At 50.4% G+C, this 17,453-nt stretch overlaps 1 protein-coding gene across 1 annotated transcript in view; it reads right to left on the bottom strand.

Moving 5' to 3' along the window:
• The window catches only part of NOVA2 (NOVA alternative splicing regulator 2), a 28,629-nt gene extending 24,846 nt beyond the window's left edge, over positions 1-3,783 (bottom strand). The window contains exon 1 of the mRNA XM_080645604.1: positions 3,064-3,783. Within this exon, the coding sequence (XP_080501730.1) occupies positions 3,064-3,340 (277 nt within the window). The 5' untranslated portion in view covers positions 3,341-3,783. The remainder of the gene's footprint in view (positions 1-3,063) is intronic.
• Positions 3,784-17,453: the final 13,670 nt, after the last annotated feature.

Raw genomic sequence — 17,453 nt, 5'->3', positions numbered from 1 at the left:
CCCAACCGCCTCTGCCTGCCAGCCACAGCACCCAGAGCAGTTTAACAGCCCCCATCTCCTCTGTCAGCCCCCAAGAACGGGGCAGGTGCCATGGGCAAGAACTCGGTCTGCCCAGTCGGCCACAACTTGCTGTGACACTCCGAGGAGTTCCTCAGCTCGCTGAGCCTATCCTCACCTGCAGATGAGGTTCCCTACAGTGTCTGCCCACACCGTGGAGGCAGCCTCCCGAGTTCGAATCACGGCTCTGCCTCTGATTAGCTGACTGACTTCGGCCAAGTTACTTAACCACTCTAGGCCGCACTGTGCCGTCTGTAAGATGGATAACATAATAGAATGGTAAGGATTCAGTGATTGGTTGGTACCAAATGTTTTCCATAATTATTCTTGGCACACTGTAGACCATCAGTGCGAGCCATCATTGTAATTTATTATTATTATTATTATTATTAATGTTACATCCTAGATACTGGAAGAATGAAATGAATGAAATGAATGAAATACTGCACGTAAGGCATTAAGCAACTATACTGGTAGCTTTTATTATTATTATCGTTGTGGTCACTGTTATTTCCCGATTTGGCAGATGGTAGTAACACCGAGGCTCAGAAAAGGGATGTTGACCCAACACCCACAGTCATGAAAGTATCAGAAAGAGCCTTCACTTCTGAGATGAAAGTCCCGGACCCTTGCCCATCCCTGCCCCCAAGTGTTTCTCTAAATGGAGGATTGCCCTTTGCATTGCTGGGCCTCAGTTTACCCGTGGGTCAGTGGGAGGGGAGGAGAGGCGGGAGCCTGGAGCAGCGGTCCCTAAGGGCTCATCCTAGTTTCCCTGCTGCTGAAAGTAAGCACATGGGCTCTGAAACCGGGCACCGGGGTTGACCAGATCCCAGCTCCACCACGATGAGCTGTGTGACTGGGCCCGTGGCTTCATTTCCCTGAGCCTCAGTTCTACTCATCTGAAAGAGCAGCTCAAATCATTTCCCTGGAGGAATTTACTGGGAAATTAATCCCGATCTCAGAGTCTGACTCAGAGTAGGGTGCCAAGGGCTTGGGCCTGACCATCCTTGGCAGAGAGGTTGTGCTACTCTGAGGGCACTGATTTAGAGCATCTCAGCCCCTTTAAAAGAAGAGTGGGATTCCCCCTCCCCACCAGCGGGGGCGGGGCTGGGCTGCCGGCTGGGCTCTGGGGCCACCTGGGTCCCTGACCCTCTCAGCGACTGGGAATGGCAATGGGACAGGAAGGAGGGAAGGAAGTCGGAGGGGCCATATTCATGTGTGTGTCGGGGGTGGGGGAGCAGGAAGAAGGACAGGAAACTCACTCCCAACCCCTCCCCCACTTCCCTTTCCTCCAATTTCTGCTGCACACCCTCATAGGCGGCCAGGGGGTCCCGATTCCTGTCCCACCTGGACAGGGGTGGGGGGAGCACTGGGATAGAAGGAAGAGACTCAGCTGTGTTAGTCTGGGGGGGAGGATGCGGGAGGTCCCCACCCGACCCACTCCAGCGCCTGGCAGCCTGGCAGTGGGAAGGTGCACTCTGCCTGAGGCCATCCCGCTCCCATCCGAGGAAGCCGAGATTTTGGCCAAGGTGACCGCCAGGAGGGGCCTGTCTGCTCTGGGGTCTCCCTCCTTCCAGGGCTGATGGGCTGGGCTCGGAGGACCCCCGACAAATTGCCTACTCCTGAGACACACACCTAGCGTCCCCAGCATGTCTTTTATTCTCCCGTACACATTCCTCTTCAGGTCACACACAGGGACGGCCCCTCTTCTGTGGTGTCACACACACACTCCCTTGACAACCACACACAATCATCCCCACCTCCCCGGTGTCACACACTCAACCATTTTACACACACACACACCTCTCCCCTTGTTACAAATATACACACGCTGGGTGTCACACACACCCTCCCCTTTTCATACCCCTTGGGTGTCATATGCACATGTTCCCTGCTCCTGGTTCACCCACGGAGCCCCAACCTCTCCCTCGTCATACACCCACCTCTGCTTGTGGCACACACCCCCTCTGATGTCATTGTTGCACACCTCCATGTATCACACCCAGCCACAGCCTCTCTGGAGTCACACCCACACCATTTTCTTGTCACATATCCTCACTAGCTTCTCCTGGTCCCACCCCACCCCAGACACGCCTGTGTCACATACTGAACTGCCTCCCCCTGATCCGCACAGCCTCTCATGGCTCACACCCAGAGCCAGCCCATTCAGCGTCCCCCACACACCCGCTTGCATGTCACACACACCCTCACTCTTATACCACTGCCACTTTTGGGGTGACATGCACACACTTTTCCTTGTTACACATACCAGGGTCTCAAACATGGATCCCAGCCCCTCTCATCTGCCCTCTCTCTTACACAGACACACACACACCCTCTTTCCTGCCATATCCATGATGCCTAATGCCACACATTCAGGCCTTACAGGGCCCACACGCACACATGAATACACACGAACACACACACACACACACACCTGTCCCAGCCACACATTCTCCCACCTAGCTCTACACACCCACCCTTTCCTCCATCTCACCAACACACCCACCCAGCTTGTGCCCACACACAATCCCGCCCGCCCGTGGCCCGCACATGCCTCCCTCCAGGACAACCCCGGCTCAGGACATCCCCAGGGAGGAGACTGGAAAGCTCCGAGTCCACAGGCCTCCTCTCCTCCTTCCCCTCCCCCCGCCAGGACACGCCAGCCGGGAACACCCCTGCCCCAAAGGGTCACATCACACACCCCTCAAGGACACGGACACCGGCTCACAGGGACCCACGCCCCCATCCTTTGCGCCCCCCCAAGGACACATACCACCCCCTCCCCCCCCAACTCCTCTGGTCGCAGACAAAGCTCCCAGCCCCGGGCCGCGGCCAGAAAGGGAGGGGGTCCGGACTCTCCCCAACTCCCCTCTCGGTTCCGGGTCTAGGGAGGGGCGCCTTTCCCCTCCCTAGAGCCCTTGCACCTGCCAACTGGGAGAGAGGAGGATGGAGAAAGGCGAGGCCCCTGCCCGCTCCCCCGCCCCGAGCGCAGCCCTCTCTCACCTCCCGTGTTGCTGCGCTTGGTGCAGACCACCTCGGGGGGCGTTTCGAGGGGCCTCTTGCGGGAATCCGGGGCCTCGGGCTCCATGGGGGGGGCCTGGGGCGGCGGCTGCTGCTGCTGCTGCTGCGGCTGCGGCGGCGGCGGCGGCGGCTGCTGTGGCGGCGGCGACGGCTGCTGGGGAGGCTGGGGTTGCGGCGGCGGCGGCGGGGGCGGCGGCGGCTGCGGGGCCGCGGAGGCCGTGAAGAGGCCGTGCACCGCGCCGGCGGCCATCATCCTCATGGTGGGGGGGGGGGGGCAGAGGGGAGAGGGGAGGGGGAGGGAAGGGGATGTGGGAGGAGGAGGGGGCGGCGGCGGAGGGATGGGGGAGGGGGAACCCCAGAGAGGGAAGGAGGGAGGGAGCTGGTTCTGGGGGGCTGACAGAGACAAGAGAACGGATGTGAGCAGTATGGGAGGGCCAAGGGGGTCTCCGATGGGGTCCGGAGAAAACTCAGAGGTGGGGTCTCTCTCGAAATCAGGGAGCCCGAGGACTGGCCGCGCCACTGGAGGGATGGGACTCCCTTCTTTGCTACCCCGGGAGGAGGGCCGAGCCCCCCAGACCCTGCTCGGGGCGGGGGGCCGGAGCTGGGAGGCGGAAGCAGCCGCTAGTGGGGACGTGGGGGTCGGCGGGCACGGGTGGCAGCGGCGGCAGGGCTGGCGGTGGCTGCTGGACCGAGCATCTTCTTTCCCGGAGGCTCCCACAGCGGCCTGGCCCCGCCCACCCACGCAAGGCCACACCCATGCCGGTCAAGGCCACGCCCCTCAGCGCCCCATTGGCCTACCCTTGAAGCGTAGACCACGCCCTATGCGTTAGCCACGCCCCTCCCACAGCTGCCTGAGGGACCCGGCTCCCCCAGGCTACAGTAGGACCCCGGACTCAGGCAAAACTTCTCCACCCCTCAGCAGTAAAGAACGTTTACTGAGCACTTATTATGTGCCCGGTCCGGTTCTAAGTAAGCGCTTCACAAGCATCACATTGAATCCTCAGAGCAACCAGGCCCCTTTAGGTACTCCTTTAGGTACTCTTATTATTCCCATTTTACAGATGAAGAAACTTAGCCTCAGCAACTTGACCTCACTTGGTCGAGATAAGAAATCCCACGTCACATGTCTCCCACCCCAGCTGGGACGGTCCTCCTCGAAATCTTTCATCTCTTCCTGGAAGAATTAACACAGGGTTACTGCAAGGCCCCTGGGTATTCATTCAGTGAATACGAGTTAAAGCATGTAGCTCTGAGCCTAGCACACAACTGGTGTTCAATTCAATCAACATGTTAAGTGCCAGGCACTGTCCCTTACAACGCTGGGGAACAAAGCAGTCGTCCCTTGTAAAGTATTACTATTCATGTCATTAAGAAAAACAAATTTTCAGATGACAAAGTGGAGGCCCAGGAGTGTGGAGTGTGTCTTGTCCAAGGGCACACAGATAGACAGAGGGGAAACTGGATTTAAATGAAGGACAAGTTTAATTTCAGAGCCTAAAATCATTGAAAGTATGGGGTATTTCCTTGGAATTGATCATTGCTAATAGTCAATATTCACTGATACATGAATTTTCTTCTCCTTAGATTCCTGGTCTCCAAGGATTCTTTCCTTCCTAGGTCAGCCAGAGGCAAGATTAGGCTCAGAAGAGGCCTGGGTGAGGGTGATTGTGGCAGCTGGGGGGCTCCTCCCTCTGCTGCCCCTCCCTTGCCATGCTCTCAGGTCCCCAGGATGGAGAGGGTAGCAGATGGCCTGAGGTGGATGGGGTGGCCACCCATCTGTCCCCTCCCCCTATTGTCCCCAGAGCCAAGGGGGATAGTAGGGGGTTGTGGTCCACTGCAGTCTGGATCCTCCCCCTCCATCTTCCAGAAGGAAGCTGAGGAATTGGTTGCCATGGAGACGGAGAAGAGGCAGAGGGATGCAGGGAGATACTGGGGTCAGGCGGAGAGGAGATCCACACCTTAGACCCTTTGAGTCACATATACTCACACCACACAGGTACATATTTCAACATCCATGGAACTGGGTGTGAAGTCCCGCCAGTCCCCATCACACAAGCCCTCTTGCAGACACACAGGTACACACTGTCAACAGTTTCACATAGGCACACTTTCATGTATGAAAAAGACTCATGGGGGATAGGTACACGGGTGCACACACACACATACACACACACACACACTCTTTAATAATACATAATGCACATTCAGTCATGCAGACCCAAAGCCATACCACAGGCACTCACACACAAATAGACACATGCACATCTGATATCTGAGTATTTCCCAGGTGCACACATTCAGAGCCAAAACTACTCCACACTTGGCCACACACGCCCTGAGAAGTTATGAGTACATGATTGCAGCCACAAAATAAGCACAACCTATGTTACATAAGGCATACATGTTAGTGACATGTGAAATACACGGACACACAGACTCAAGTGTGTCTTCCACGCAAAGTGGGTAATCACACACATTTAGATACATGTCCCACATAGTCTAATGCACACAATACAGGAGACCTCACAGATCACTCAGCAGCATACACAACACACATGGAGTCCCGTGTGCTGCTCAGCCCCCACCCCCTCGTCATGCCTGCAGCCCCAGCTCTACAGTCCCCCCAAGCCCTCCCATTTGGACACACACAACAGCATGGTCGGTCACGCACTCACACTCACACACAAACACAAACCTCCTCCTAGATATTTTTAAACCCAGGCTAGTTCTGCTGCTATGGTAACCGCCCCAAACCTATTGCCATAGCAACCCAACGTCAGCTTTCCAAGCACCGAATCCTGGGGGACTGCAGGGCCCCAATCAGAGGCCAGTGGAGGGGGTTGCTGCACCCTCTGCCATCATCCGTGCCACCCCAGTACCCTCATCCTAGAGTCTTTAGGGAAGCGGCCACTGGAGGCTGGGCAGAGGCTGGAGCCAGAAATAAAAGACCATCAGACTGAGCTGGGACAAGGGCAGCCCTCAACTTGCTTTTTCCTCCGGCCGATCAGAGCTTTCTGGAGGGGACCGTGGGACAAACGTCAGCCTGCATCTGGACACACAGCCTGGGTTCGAAACCTGGGTCTGCCATTCACGTGCTGTGTGACTTGGGCATATCCTTAACTCTTTCTGAGTCTGACGTTCCTTAATTTGGAAACTCCTGCTGCTGTTGCTGTCGAAACTAACATCTTAAAGGACTATTGTGACTCGGTGGTGAAAAGCCAGGCAGACCTGCATCCAAATTCTGACCCTCACGCTTTCTAGCTCTATTAACTCAAGAAAGGGCCTCCCTTGTCCTGGCTGGTTTGGTTCAGTGGATAGAGCGCCGGCCTTCCGACTGAAGGGTCCCGGGTTCAGTTCTGGTCAAGGGCACGTACCTCGGTTGCAGGTTCAATTACTGATCGGGGTGTGCAGGAGGCAGCCAAAAATAAATAAATAAATAAATAAGGAAAAGAACAAAAGAAAAGAAAGGGCTTCCTTGATAAAGTTCAGGGGCCAATAGTAGCCCAATTACACAGGGGTGCGGGTAAGATTTCCAACAAAGGGGTGTGGTTGCTGACCTAATAATTTCGCACGTATTCTAACATATTTAAGTCTTAAACATGGTCTTGGGGGCAGATATTATTATTATTCCTGTTCTGCAGAAAAGGAAACCGAGGCTTGGAGAGCTTGCCTGGGATAACACAGCTACCACGTTTTGAAGCGTGGGATTTGAACCGAAGGGGTGAAAGACACATGTTTAGCCATTGCTGTCTCCTGCTTCTCCAAGAGGGGCGTTTGGAGAGGTGCTATAGAATGGCTGATTCTTGGAAATGCTTTCTAGCCTCAGTTTGCTAGCCTGCAAAATGGGAGTCAAAAGGATCCTGCTGGCTGCACTGTTGGAGGATCTATGAGGCAGCTTGCACCCAGGGGTTTCGAGGACAGGCTGGCGCACCTGAGTGCTTTGTGTAGGTGGGGAGCAAATGGGGAGGGGTAGGGCAGGCGGGCAATTGGGTAGGTGCAGGAGAGAGGGAGGTGGCTGGGGCTCAAACCCTGCTTCTCTCTTTCCCAGCCTGGTGACCTCAGGTATGAACTTTCTCTAGTCTGAGCCTCAGTCTTCCTATCTGTCAATTGGGTGGTGAGAAATCCAGGAGCCAAAGGAGGTAAAACCACTTAGCATGGGTCCCAGTGAAGAGCTGATACTAGTATCATCTATCCAGTCTGTACATGGGATTTAGGAGCGGTAGGACTGTTCCATGCAGGGTTCTGCAAACTTTTTGACCTACAGTAAGAAATACACTTAGTCAGTCCACTGGTATGGCTCAGTGGTTGAGCGTAGACCCATGAACCAGGAGGTCACTGTTTGATTCCTGTCAGGGCACATGCCTGGGTTGTGGGCTCCATCTCCAGTAGGGGGCGTGCAGGAGGTAGCTGATGGATGATTCTCTTTCATCATTGATGTTTCTATCTCTCCCTCTCCCTTGCTCTCTCTGAAATCAATAAAAACATATAAAAAATATAAAAACATTTAAGAAAAAATAGAATGGACAGGGAAGACCTCACTGAGGAGGTGACATTTGAGCAGAGACACGAAAGAGGTGAGGTCATGTGGCTCTCTGGGGAGAGAGCGGTCCAGGCAGAGGGAAGGGCAGGTGCAAAGGCCCTGAGGCATGAGTGTAGCTGGCATGTTGGAGGAAGAAGGAGGAGCCCAGGAAAGTCGGAGAGTGGGAGGGATGAGGCCAGAGAGTTAGGCAGGGAGCTGGCTGTGTCTGCTCTGAGGGCCACAGTAACGACTTAGCTTTGACTCAGAGGGAAATGGGACTGTGGGAGAGTTTTGAGGAAGGAGGTGAGTTGATTTAGGTTTTATCACAAGATCCTTTTGGCTGCGTGTGAACAATACTGCCGGTGGGTGGGGGTGGGTGGGTAGAAGTACGGAGGTGATCCTGACCATGCAGGTGGGAAGTGCTGGTGGTTGGGCCTGGGTGACAGGTGGGAAGACATCACTGGAGTCCTGGTTCTCCCAGGTGACTTTGGGCAAATCATTTCACCTCTCCTGAGCCTCAGTTTCCCTGTTACCAGACGGGAGTGATAATAAAACACCTACCTCTCAGCGCTCCTGTGTGGTGTCAGTGTGACAGAGCTGAGACAGAGCCCTTGGCACCGAATGTGTGCTCAGCAAATATTGCCTGCCATTGTCACCGTTATCCCCCAGGCTCCCAGAGCAGGGAACTTCTGTGTCCTGTCCAGTGGGGCAAGGAGGCCTTCAGGGAGGATGAGGAAAAGGGGTTTGACTTTGCATAATGAGTATGTGTATATCTGATCCCGGGATATCTGAGTCAGAGAATCTTGGAGCAAAAGTCTTTGTGCTGCAAAGGTCTTGAGGGGTCCTTTGTTCCTCACAGCCTCTTTGTAGAGTGGGGAGATGGAGGTCCAGAATGGTTTCACCGTGCCCAGGAGCCCACAGTGAGCTGGGGGCTGAGCCAGGGCTCGAATCCATCCCAGTCCTGGCTGCCTCCTTGGTGATTATGGCATCTGACCACGTCCCCTCCCCCCCAGCCTTAATATCTTCCTATGACTTCCTACTGCCTCTGGGATCAATTCCAAACTCTCCCAGTTGTTCAGGCCAAAAACCTTGCATTTGCCCTTGACACCCCCTCTTTGCCTCACACCCACAACCAATCCATCAGCAAACGCTCTCTGCTGCACCTTTAGATTCCAAATCTGACCTCATGTCGCCGCCTCTATCAACACCACCAAGGCCCAGCAGCTCCCCCGGACTCATAGGATCTTTCCTGCGCTCCCCACTCCCACCTGTGCCCATCATTTCAACAGACAGAGTTCTCCTTTTTTTTTTTTTTAAAACTACAGCATTAGTTTTGATTTAAAATTTATATTTCTTTCAACGTGTGGTATTGGGACAAACAAGTCAGCAACTTGAAAAAAAATTTAGATCTTTAACTTAGACTGTAAAATTACAGCAAAAATATGTAACTCACAATATATTTGAATATGTTATTATACCTAGAAAAACAGAGTTTTAGGAAAATTTTGGAGAAGGCATACATTTTAAAGTTTTGAAGTACAATAAACATTTTAAAATTAAAATTACTAGATTCAACAGTACAATTATTTTTATTTTTGAAAAATATATTTTTATTGATTTCAGAGAGGAAGGAAGAGGGAGAGAGAGAAACATCAATGATGAAAGAGAATCATTGATCGGCTGCCTCCTGCACGCCCCCTACTGGGGACTGAGCCTGCAACCTGGGCATGTACTCTTGGTCACAATCAAACCCAGGTCCCTTTAGTCCACAGGACGCTCTATCCACTGAGCCAAACCGGCTGGGGCAACAGTATAATTTTAAAACTCTTCATGCTAAAGGCAAAACCATCTATATTATAAGACAATCGATTGATTATATATACACTATATATGACAGTATTTCGATCTTTTGTCAATCAATGGTCCTTCGTGCCAAATCATTGCCCACAGGAATCCCCAGTTTGGGGTGTGGTGAAGAAGGAAACTTGATTCGGCACACAGCTCAATTGTGATACAGCAGGCCTGTGAAAACAGCATGGCTGGGAGGCAGCCTCGGGCCAGCCCTGGCCCAGGCCCCACTCTGCAGACAGCTCGCTCTGCTCTGCTCCAGACTGGCCTGCGGAGCTGTCCTGGTCGGCCCCACCTTGCTCCCGTCCGCTCCACCCTGTGCCACTCTGCTCTGTCCTGCGCTGCTCTGTGCTGGCAGGACATCTTCCGGCTTTCCGCTCAGCCAGGCGGTCTTCAGTCTTCCCTGGGAAGGGAACGTGCACTTCCAGAGTCACTCTTTTAAAAAGCAAGTCAGATCATACACGGCACTGTAGGCAAGAGAAAATTAAGAAAGAAAAAAGAAAAAAAAGGATTTCTGTGAGAACTTTGAGGAACAGTGTAGATTTCTGGCCTCAGGTTTGTAGCAGGAGAAGGAACTTTCTGGGCATCTCTCCCACAGCGTGGGCATTTACAAATATTATGGATGGGGAAACTGAGGCACAGGAGGCTAAATCCCTTGTAGCAGACCTGGGACTTGAACCCTGGCCACCTGGCTGCAGAAGCTACCTCCTTAACCATTCTACCTCCCTGCCTCTTTCTCACATGTCTCTCTCTTTTCAGCCAACTTTCTCCAGGTATGCACCGCCTCCCCCGCCCCCCCCCCCCCGCCCCCCGCCACCCAATCTAGCTGCTTCTCTAGCTCATCACAGTGCATAGGATTAAGCTGATTCTATGCAATCATTTCTGGTTGAATATAATTTTAGTAATTGCTCCCCTTCATCTCCACCCCCCTCCCATAGGTACCCTCTCTAGGGTGCTGAACTTTTGGACCCCAATCCCTCTTCTATTCTTTCATGAAAATCCATGTATAGCCTTCAAGGTCATTTTGTGTTATATATTTCTTAAATTTGCAAAGACGCCTTTGAGCCACAAACCTCCCTTTCTTTCGTTGTGCTTTCTGAGAGCTCTCTGCGTGGTTCTGCTTATTTCTAGCTCATGATGAGCGAGTCTGAAGAGGGCTCAGGAGAGGCTGCCTGGCCTAAGTCTCAGCCTGGCTGCTCACAAGCTGGATGGCCTGGGGCAGGTTACTTAACCTCTCTGGGCTCCAGTTTCTCCGTTTGTAAAATAGAGGCCGTTGTCCTGGCTGGTGTGGCTCAGTTTGTTGGGTGTGCACTGAGGGGTGCCAGTTAGATTCCTGGCCAGGTCTTATGCATGGGTTGTGGACTCGATCCCTGGTAGGGGGCGTGCAGGAGGCAGCCAATCAATGTTTCCCTCCATGTTTCGATGTCTCTCTCTCTCTCTCTCTCTCTCTCTCTCTCTCTCTCTCTCTCTCTCTCCCTCTCTCTAAAAAAGAGACTGTTATCATATGTAGAATCTAAGTAACAAAATAAACTGATGAACGGAGTGGATCCAGAGACATGGAAGCATGGAACAGAGTGTGGAATCTCGGAGGGAAGTCAGGGGAGGGTGGGTGGGTGGGAGGTGATCAACCAAAGACCTTGTATGCATAAATGCATGGTCCATGGACACAGATAATGGGGCAGTGAGGGTCTGGGGCGGAGGGGGGGGGCAGGGGCGGGCTGGAGGGGGTCAATGGCGGGGGGGAAAGGGGACATATGTAATACTTTCAACAGTAAAGAATTATTTTTAAAAAATAGAGGGTGTTAAATAATGGTACCTTTCTTAGAAGGTCGTTGCAAGCTGGCATCTTCAAGCATTGAGCACCAGGCACTTACTAAGCATTGCATTGGCTCCTATATTACTGTGTGATATTCCCTCATGTATTCCCCATTCTACTTCTGAAGTCCTAATAATGGACATAAAATTCCTTCCAACTCTCTGCCACCTAAACTGCCCTCATTCTCATTTGCATACGTACCTCGTTTATGAGCCTGCTGGAGAGAGGGGAAATTGGGTTGTCAGCCATCTTCACATTTAATTTCCCAAAAAATTAAATTTCTTTCTTTGAATTAAATGTAAATTTCTTTCTGCAGATTGCTCTTCAGAAAGGATGCACCCAACTGTACCCCTACCCTCAGTGCTGGATGGTCCCTCCTTCCACACTCTTCTCTAGAACTTGGTGTTCTTAGACTGACTAAGTTTGGCCAGACTAATGCATGTGAAAGCATTGCTTTACTTTCTTATGTAGATCAGTTTAGTAATTTAGCAGGACTGTCTTCATCTCCACCCAGAATTTCTAAAAACAAACACATGCCTCTGTGTGTGTGTGTGTGTGTGTGTGTGTGTGTGTGTGTGTGTGTGTGAGGCTTTGAATGCTAACACTTTAATAGTTTAGCCCCTGTCACAGTAAACCAGGGGTCATAATAGTACCTCTCTCCCATGTTGTTAAGATGATTTAATGAAATGACAATGGTGCCTGCTTATTGAGTGTTTACTGTGCTAAGCACTTTACATGCATTCATCCATCTATTCACCCCCCAAACACTCTGGGGCACATGCTGCTGTCATCATTCCCATTTCACAGATGAGACAACTGAGACGTGGAGACGTTGACTGTAAGAATCAGAGCTGGGATTCAAACCCAGGCAGACAGGCTCCTTAACCACCTCACTGCCTGTCCTTGAGGTGACACAGGAAGAGCACCAAGGGCTGAAAGAATCCTCTGTATTATCACAGCTCTAATAACCAGACAGGACAGCCTGGAGGGGCTTGGGCAGTGTTTACTGCTTCAGCAAAGTAGATAATGGATTTGGCTTTTGGACCATTTTATAGGCATAATAATATAGCATCTCATATTTGAAAAAATCACGCGTGAAACTTGGAAGGGACTCACCTGGGCCTCTGTGTCCCCACCTGCAGTCCCCATCCTTTTCACAGCCCTTCCGTTTCCTGAATCAAAGCACTTGTAACTATCACAGTTGGCTTCCTTTCCAGCACCCACCGGGAAACACGTCCTGTGTGAATGAGCCTGGTGGGCAGGTGTCCCTCAGCTGTCCGCCTACTCTATGCCTGCACCCGCCAAACATGGCTGGACAAAAACACGCTACAAGGAGGCTGGGCTCACCGTAAGTTCAAGGTCACTCATGTCCATTCACTCTCCCATGCTCCTGGAAGCACTTTCTCATCCCTCCTTTGACCTCTACCACCTCCTCACGGTCCTCGCTCTCACCCTTGACCCCACTCCCATTTCACAGTGAGAGGCGAGGCCGTCAGAGAGAACTTCCGCCGGTTCCCAGGATATCTACCCTGCTGCCTGCACCCGAGATCCTGTTCTCTGCCTTTCCTCCTGTCAAAGACACAAACACTCCTGGCGAAGGCCACTTCCGCACGTGCACACTACATCCCACCCTTTCTCCTCTACCCAGGGAGGTAAGTCAAGCAGATCTCTTTCTCTCTCCTGCATCATCAGTTCTCCTCTCTCTTCTCGATCATTCCCATTGGTATAAAAACATGCTCTGAGCCAAAACCGGTTTGGCTCAGTGGATAGAGCGTCGGCCTGCGGACTCAAGGGTCCCGGGTTGGATTCCGGTCAAGGGCACGTACATTGGTTGCGGGCACATCCCCAGTGGGAGGTGTGCAGGAGGCAGCTGATCGATGTTTCTCTCTCATCGATGTTTCTAGCTCTCTATCCCTCTCCCTTCCTCTCTGTAAAATATCAATAAAATATATTAAAAAAAAACACAAACAAACAAAAAAAAAACATGCTCTGAGACAAACATGCTTTATTCCCTTGTCAGGCTACAGCTCTAACATTCTTTTATTTCTTTTTAAAAAATATATTTTATTGATTTTTAACAGAGAGGAAGGGAGAGGGATAGAGAGTTAGAAACAATGAGAGAGAAACATCGATCAGCTGCCTCCTGCACACCTCCTACTGGGGATGTGCCCGCAACCAAGGTACATGCCCTTGACCAGAATTGAACCTGGGACCCTTCAGTCCACAGGCCGATGCTCTATCGGCCAGGGGTCCTCAAACTACAGCCTGCGGGCCACATGCAGCCCACCGAGGACATTTATCCAGCCTGCCGGGTGCCGCTGCCTGTCCTGCTTAGCAGCCAACTCGTCCCGGGCCCGCAGTGCACATAGGAATTTGTTCAGTTTTTTTTTTTTTTTAAACTATAGTCCGGCCCTCCAACGGTCTGAGGGACAGTGAACTGGCCCCCTGTTTAAAAAGTTTGAGGACCCCTGCTATCCACTGAGCCAAACCGGTTAGGGCTTCTTTTATTTCTTGTTGATCCTCACCCGAGGATATTTTTCCAATGATTTTAGAGTGAATGGAAGGGAGGGGGAGATACAGAGAGAGAGAAACATCAATGTGAGAGAGACACATTGGTTGCCTCCCACACACACCCCAACCAGGGCCAGGGATCGAGCCTGCAACCGAGGTACGTACCCTTGACTGGAACCGAACCTGGGACCTTTAGTCTGTGGACCAACGCTCTATGCACTGAGCCAAACTGGCTCCAACGTTCTTTTACAAGAAACCCCTCAAAAAAAGCATTTGGATCCATATTCAGGTATCCAATGCCTTTCCTCCAAGCATTCTCGAATCGCTCCAGCCCGGGTTTGGCTCCATCACGTGGCCAAATCAACTCTTGAGGATCTCAGTGACCTCCATGTGGCTCAATCCAATAGTCCAGTGACCCTCCCCCCTCATGTGACTAGAGCCTCTCACTGATAGTCACACCCTCTGCCTAGGTTTGTTTTCTTCCAGTGGCCTCCAAGACATCCCACGCTCACGATTTCCCTCCTTTCTTAGTAGCTGTTCGTCTCAGCCTCCTCTGCTGTTTCTTTCTCATTTTGTTTTTTTTAAACATTGGAGGGTCTTTGGGCTGGGTCTTTGGTCCCCTTCTCCTTTCTCTCTTCATCACTCCTTTGGTGATGGTCTCCCAAGTTTACATATCTCTCTTGTTGGACCTGCCCCCCACCCTGAGTTCAGATTCATATATTCATCTGTCCTGTCAACACGTCCATTTGGAAGTCCATTAGGTACCTCAACATGTCCAAAAACAAACTCCTGATCTCCCCACCCCCATGTAATCTCAATAAAGGAAAACTTCATCTTGGCAGATTCTCAGATCAAAAAATCTTGCAATCATTTTTGACTTCTCCCTCCCAACACCCAATCCATCAGCAAATTCTGTCAGCTCTAACTTCAGAATATATGCAGATTCTAAACATGTCCCACCACCCCCACTGCTACCACCCTCATAAAAGCTACCATCTCTCTTTTGAATCATTAAAAAAAAATCTTTTGCTTAAAATTTTTTTATTGAGGTGAAAGCCACATATAAAATTAACCATTTTAAATGGCACAACCCAGAGATATTTAGTACATTTGCAATATTATGAAAGCATCATCTCTATTTAGTTCCAAAACATTTCATCATCCCCAAAGGAGACCCCACACCCATTGAACGGTGACTCTCCATCCTTACATCCATCCCCCAGTCCCTGGAACCACTAATCTGCTTTCTGCCCCTGTGGATCTGCCTACTTTGGACATTTCATATGAGTGGAATCATACAATATCTGACCTTTTGTATCTGGCTTCTTTCACTTAGCATAATGTTCTTTTTTTTTTAAAATATATTTTATTGATTTTTTACAGAGAGGAAGGGAGAGGGATAGAGAGTTAGAAACATCGATGAGAGAGAAACATCGATCAGCTGCCTCCTGCACACTCCCCACCGGGTATGTGCCTGCAACCAAGGTACATGCCCTTGACCGGAATCGAACCTGGGACCCTTGAGTCCGTAGGCCGACGCTCTATCCACTGAGCCAAACCGGTTAGGGCTTAGCATAATGTTCTTAAAGTTCATCTATATTGTAGCATAGATCAGAACTTTATGTTTTTTTATGGCTGAATAATATTCCATTGTATGGCTATATCACATTTTGTTTATCCATTCATCCATTAATAGACATTTGGGTTGTTGCCACCTTTTGGCAATTCTGAATGGTGCTGCTATGACTATTTATGTACAAGTATTTGTTTAAACATCAGTTTTCAATTCTCCTGGGTGTTTACGTAGGAATGGAATCACTGGGTCATATGGTAATTTTATGTTTAATTTTTTGAGGAATTGCCAAAATGTTGTCTCATTTCAATTATTTTAACAGCCTATTTTTTAAAATATATTTTTATTGATCTCAGAGAGGGAGAGGAAGAGATAGAAACATCAGTGACGAGAAGGAATCATTGACCGGCTGCTTTCTGCACGTTGGATCGAGCCCACAACTCAGGCACGTGCCCCCGACCGGAATCAAACCCGGGAGCCCCCGATCCACAGGCCAACGCTCCATCCACTGAGCCAAACGGGCCAGGGCATAACAGCCTATTTTTGACACAACCACCAGCAGGACCACTTAAGGCATGAGTAAAGTTATGTTCCTGCTGCCCTCCACCTTCAGTGGGTCCCATCTTATTCAGAGCAAAACCCGAAGATCTCATTCACAATGGCATACATGACTTGGCTTCTGACTCCCTCCCAGATACCTTCTACCACACTTCCATTCACTCAGATTAGCCTCCTCACTGTTCTTTTTTTTTTTTTTTTTAAATATATTTTTATTGATTTCAGAGAGGAAATGAGAGGGAGAGAGAGATAGAAACATCAATGATGCGAGAGAATCATTGATTGGCTGCCTCTTGCACACCCCCTATTGGGGATCGAGCCTGCAACTGGGGCAGGTGCCCTTGACCAGAATGGAACCTGGGACTCTTCCTTCAGTCTGCAGGCCGACACTCTATCCACTGAGCCAAACCAGCTAGGGCCTCATTGTTCTTTAAATGCATCAGCATGTTCCCACCTCAGAGCCTTTGAATTGTTTCCTTTTTCTGGAAGGCTCTACCCCTGTACCCAGGAGGCTGGCTCCTTCACTTACTGCAGGTCTCTGCTCTAAGTCACCTTCTCTGAGATACCTTTGCTGACCACCCTGTCTGCTTTATCTTCTCCCCCAACACTTATCCTCATCTGACATCTCATTTTTTAATTTACTTTAAATATATTTTATTGATTTTTTTATTTTTTTATTTTTTTTATAGAGCGTAAGGGAGAGGGATAGAGAGTTAGGAACATCGATGAGAGAGAAACATCAATCAGCTGCCTCCTGCACACCCCCTACTGGGGATGTGCCCACAACCAAGGTACATGCCCTCGACTGGAATCAAACCTGGGACCCTTCAGTCTGCAGGCTGATGCTCTATCCACTGAGCCAAACCGGTTAGGGCTATTTATTTATTTTTTATGGTTTATCTCCCTTCCACCAGGACATGAGCTTTTTCTATTTGTTCATTGATACACCCCGCACCCTGGAAAGTTCCTGGAACTTAGCAGGTGCTCAGTAATGTTTGATGAACGAATGAATGAATGAATTGAACTCTATTTATTGATAGAGAAAAGTGAAGCCCACAGAAAATGCATGATTGGTGCGAGTGCCCCCAGCTGGTAATAGGAAGCACTGGGCTCTATTCCAGGTCTCTCTGACTGCAAAGGTCAAGCTCTTCTTTTTTTTTTTTTAATTGGGATATGTGTGTGTTTTTTAAAAAATGTTTATATTGATTTTTTTTTTTTTTTTTTTTTTTTTTTTTAGAGAGACAGAGAAAGGGAGAGAAAAACATCGAGTGACTTCCTACTGGGGATCAAGCCCAAAACCCAGGCATGTGCCCTGACCCAGAATCAAACCAGCATCTTCTTGATGTATGGGACAATGCTCAACCAACTGAGCCACACCGGCCAGGGCCAAAGCTCAAGTTTTTAACTGGACTATTTTGTGACTTTTATATTTAGGTCTCATCACAACCCTAAATGTTAGTCTGTCAGCAATACTCAGTTCACATTCAGGACAATTCATACCCAGAGAGGAAAGGGGGCCCCTCAACCAGTTGGTGGAAATGGCACGA

This window comes from Plecotus auritus, assembly GCF_963455305.1.
Source record: "Plecotus auritus genome assembly, chromosome: 10".
NCBI lineage: Eukaryota > Metazoa > Chordata > Mammalia > Chiroptera > Vespertilionidae > Plecotus > Plecotus auritus.
The sequence above is the reverse complement of the archived record's forward strand: the minus strand, read 5'-3'. Positions and strand labels throughout refer to the sequence as shown.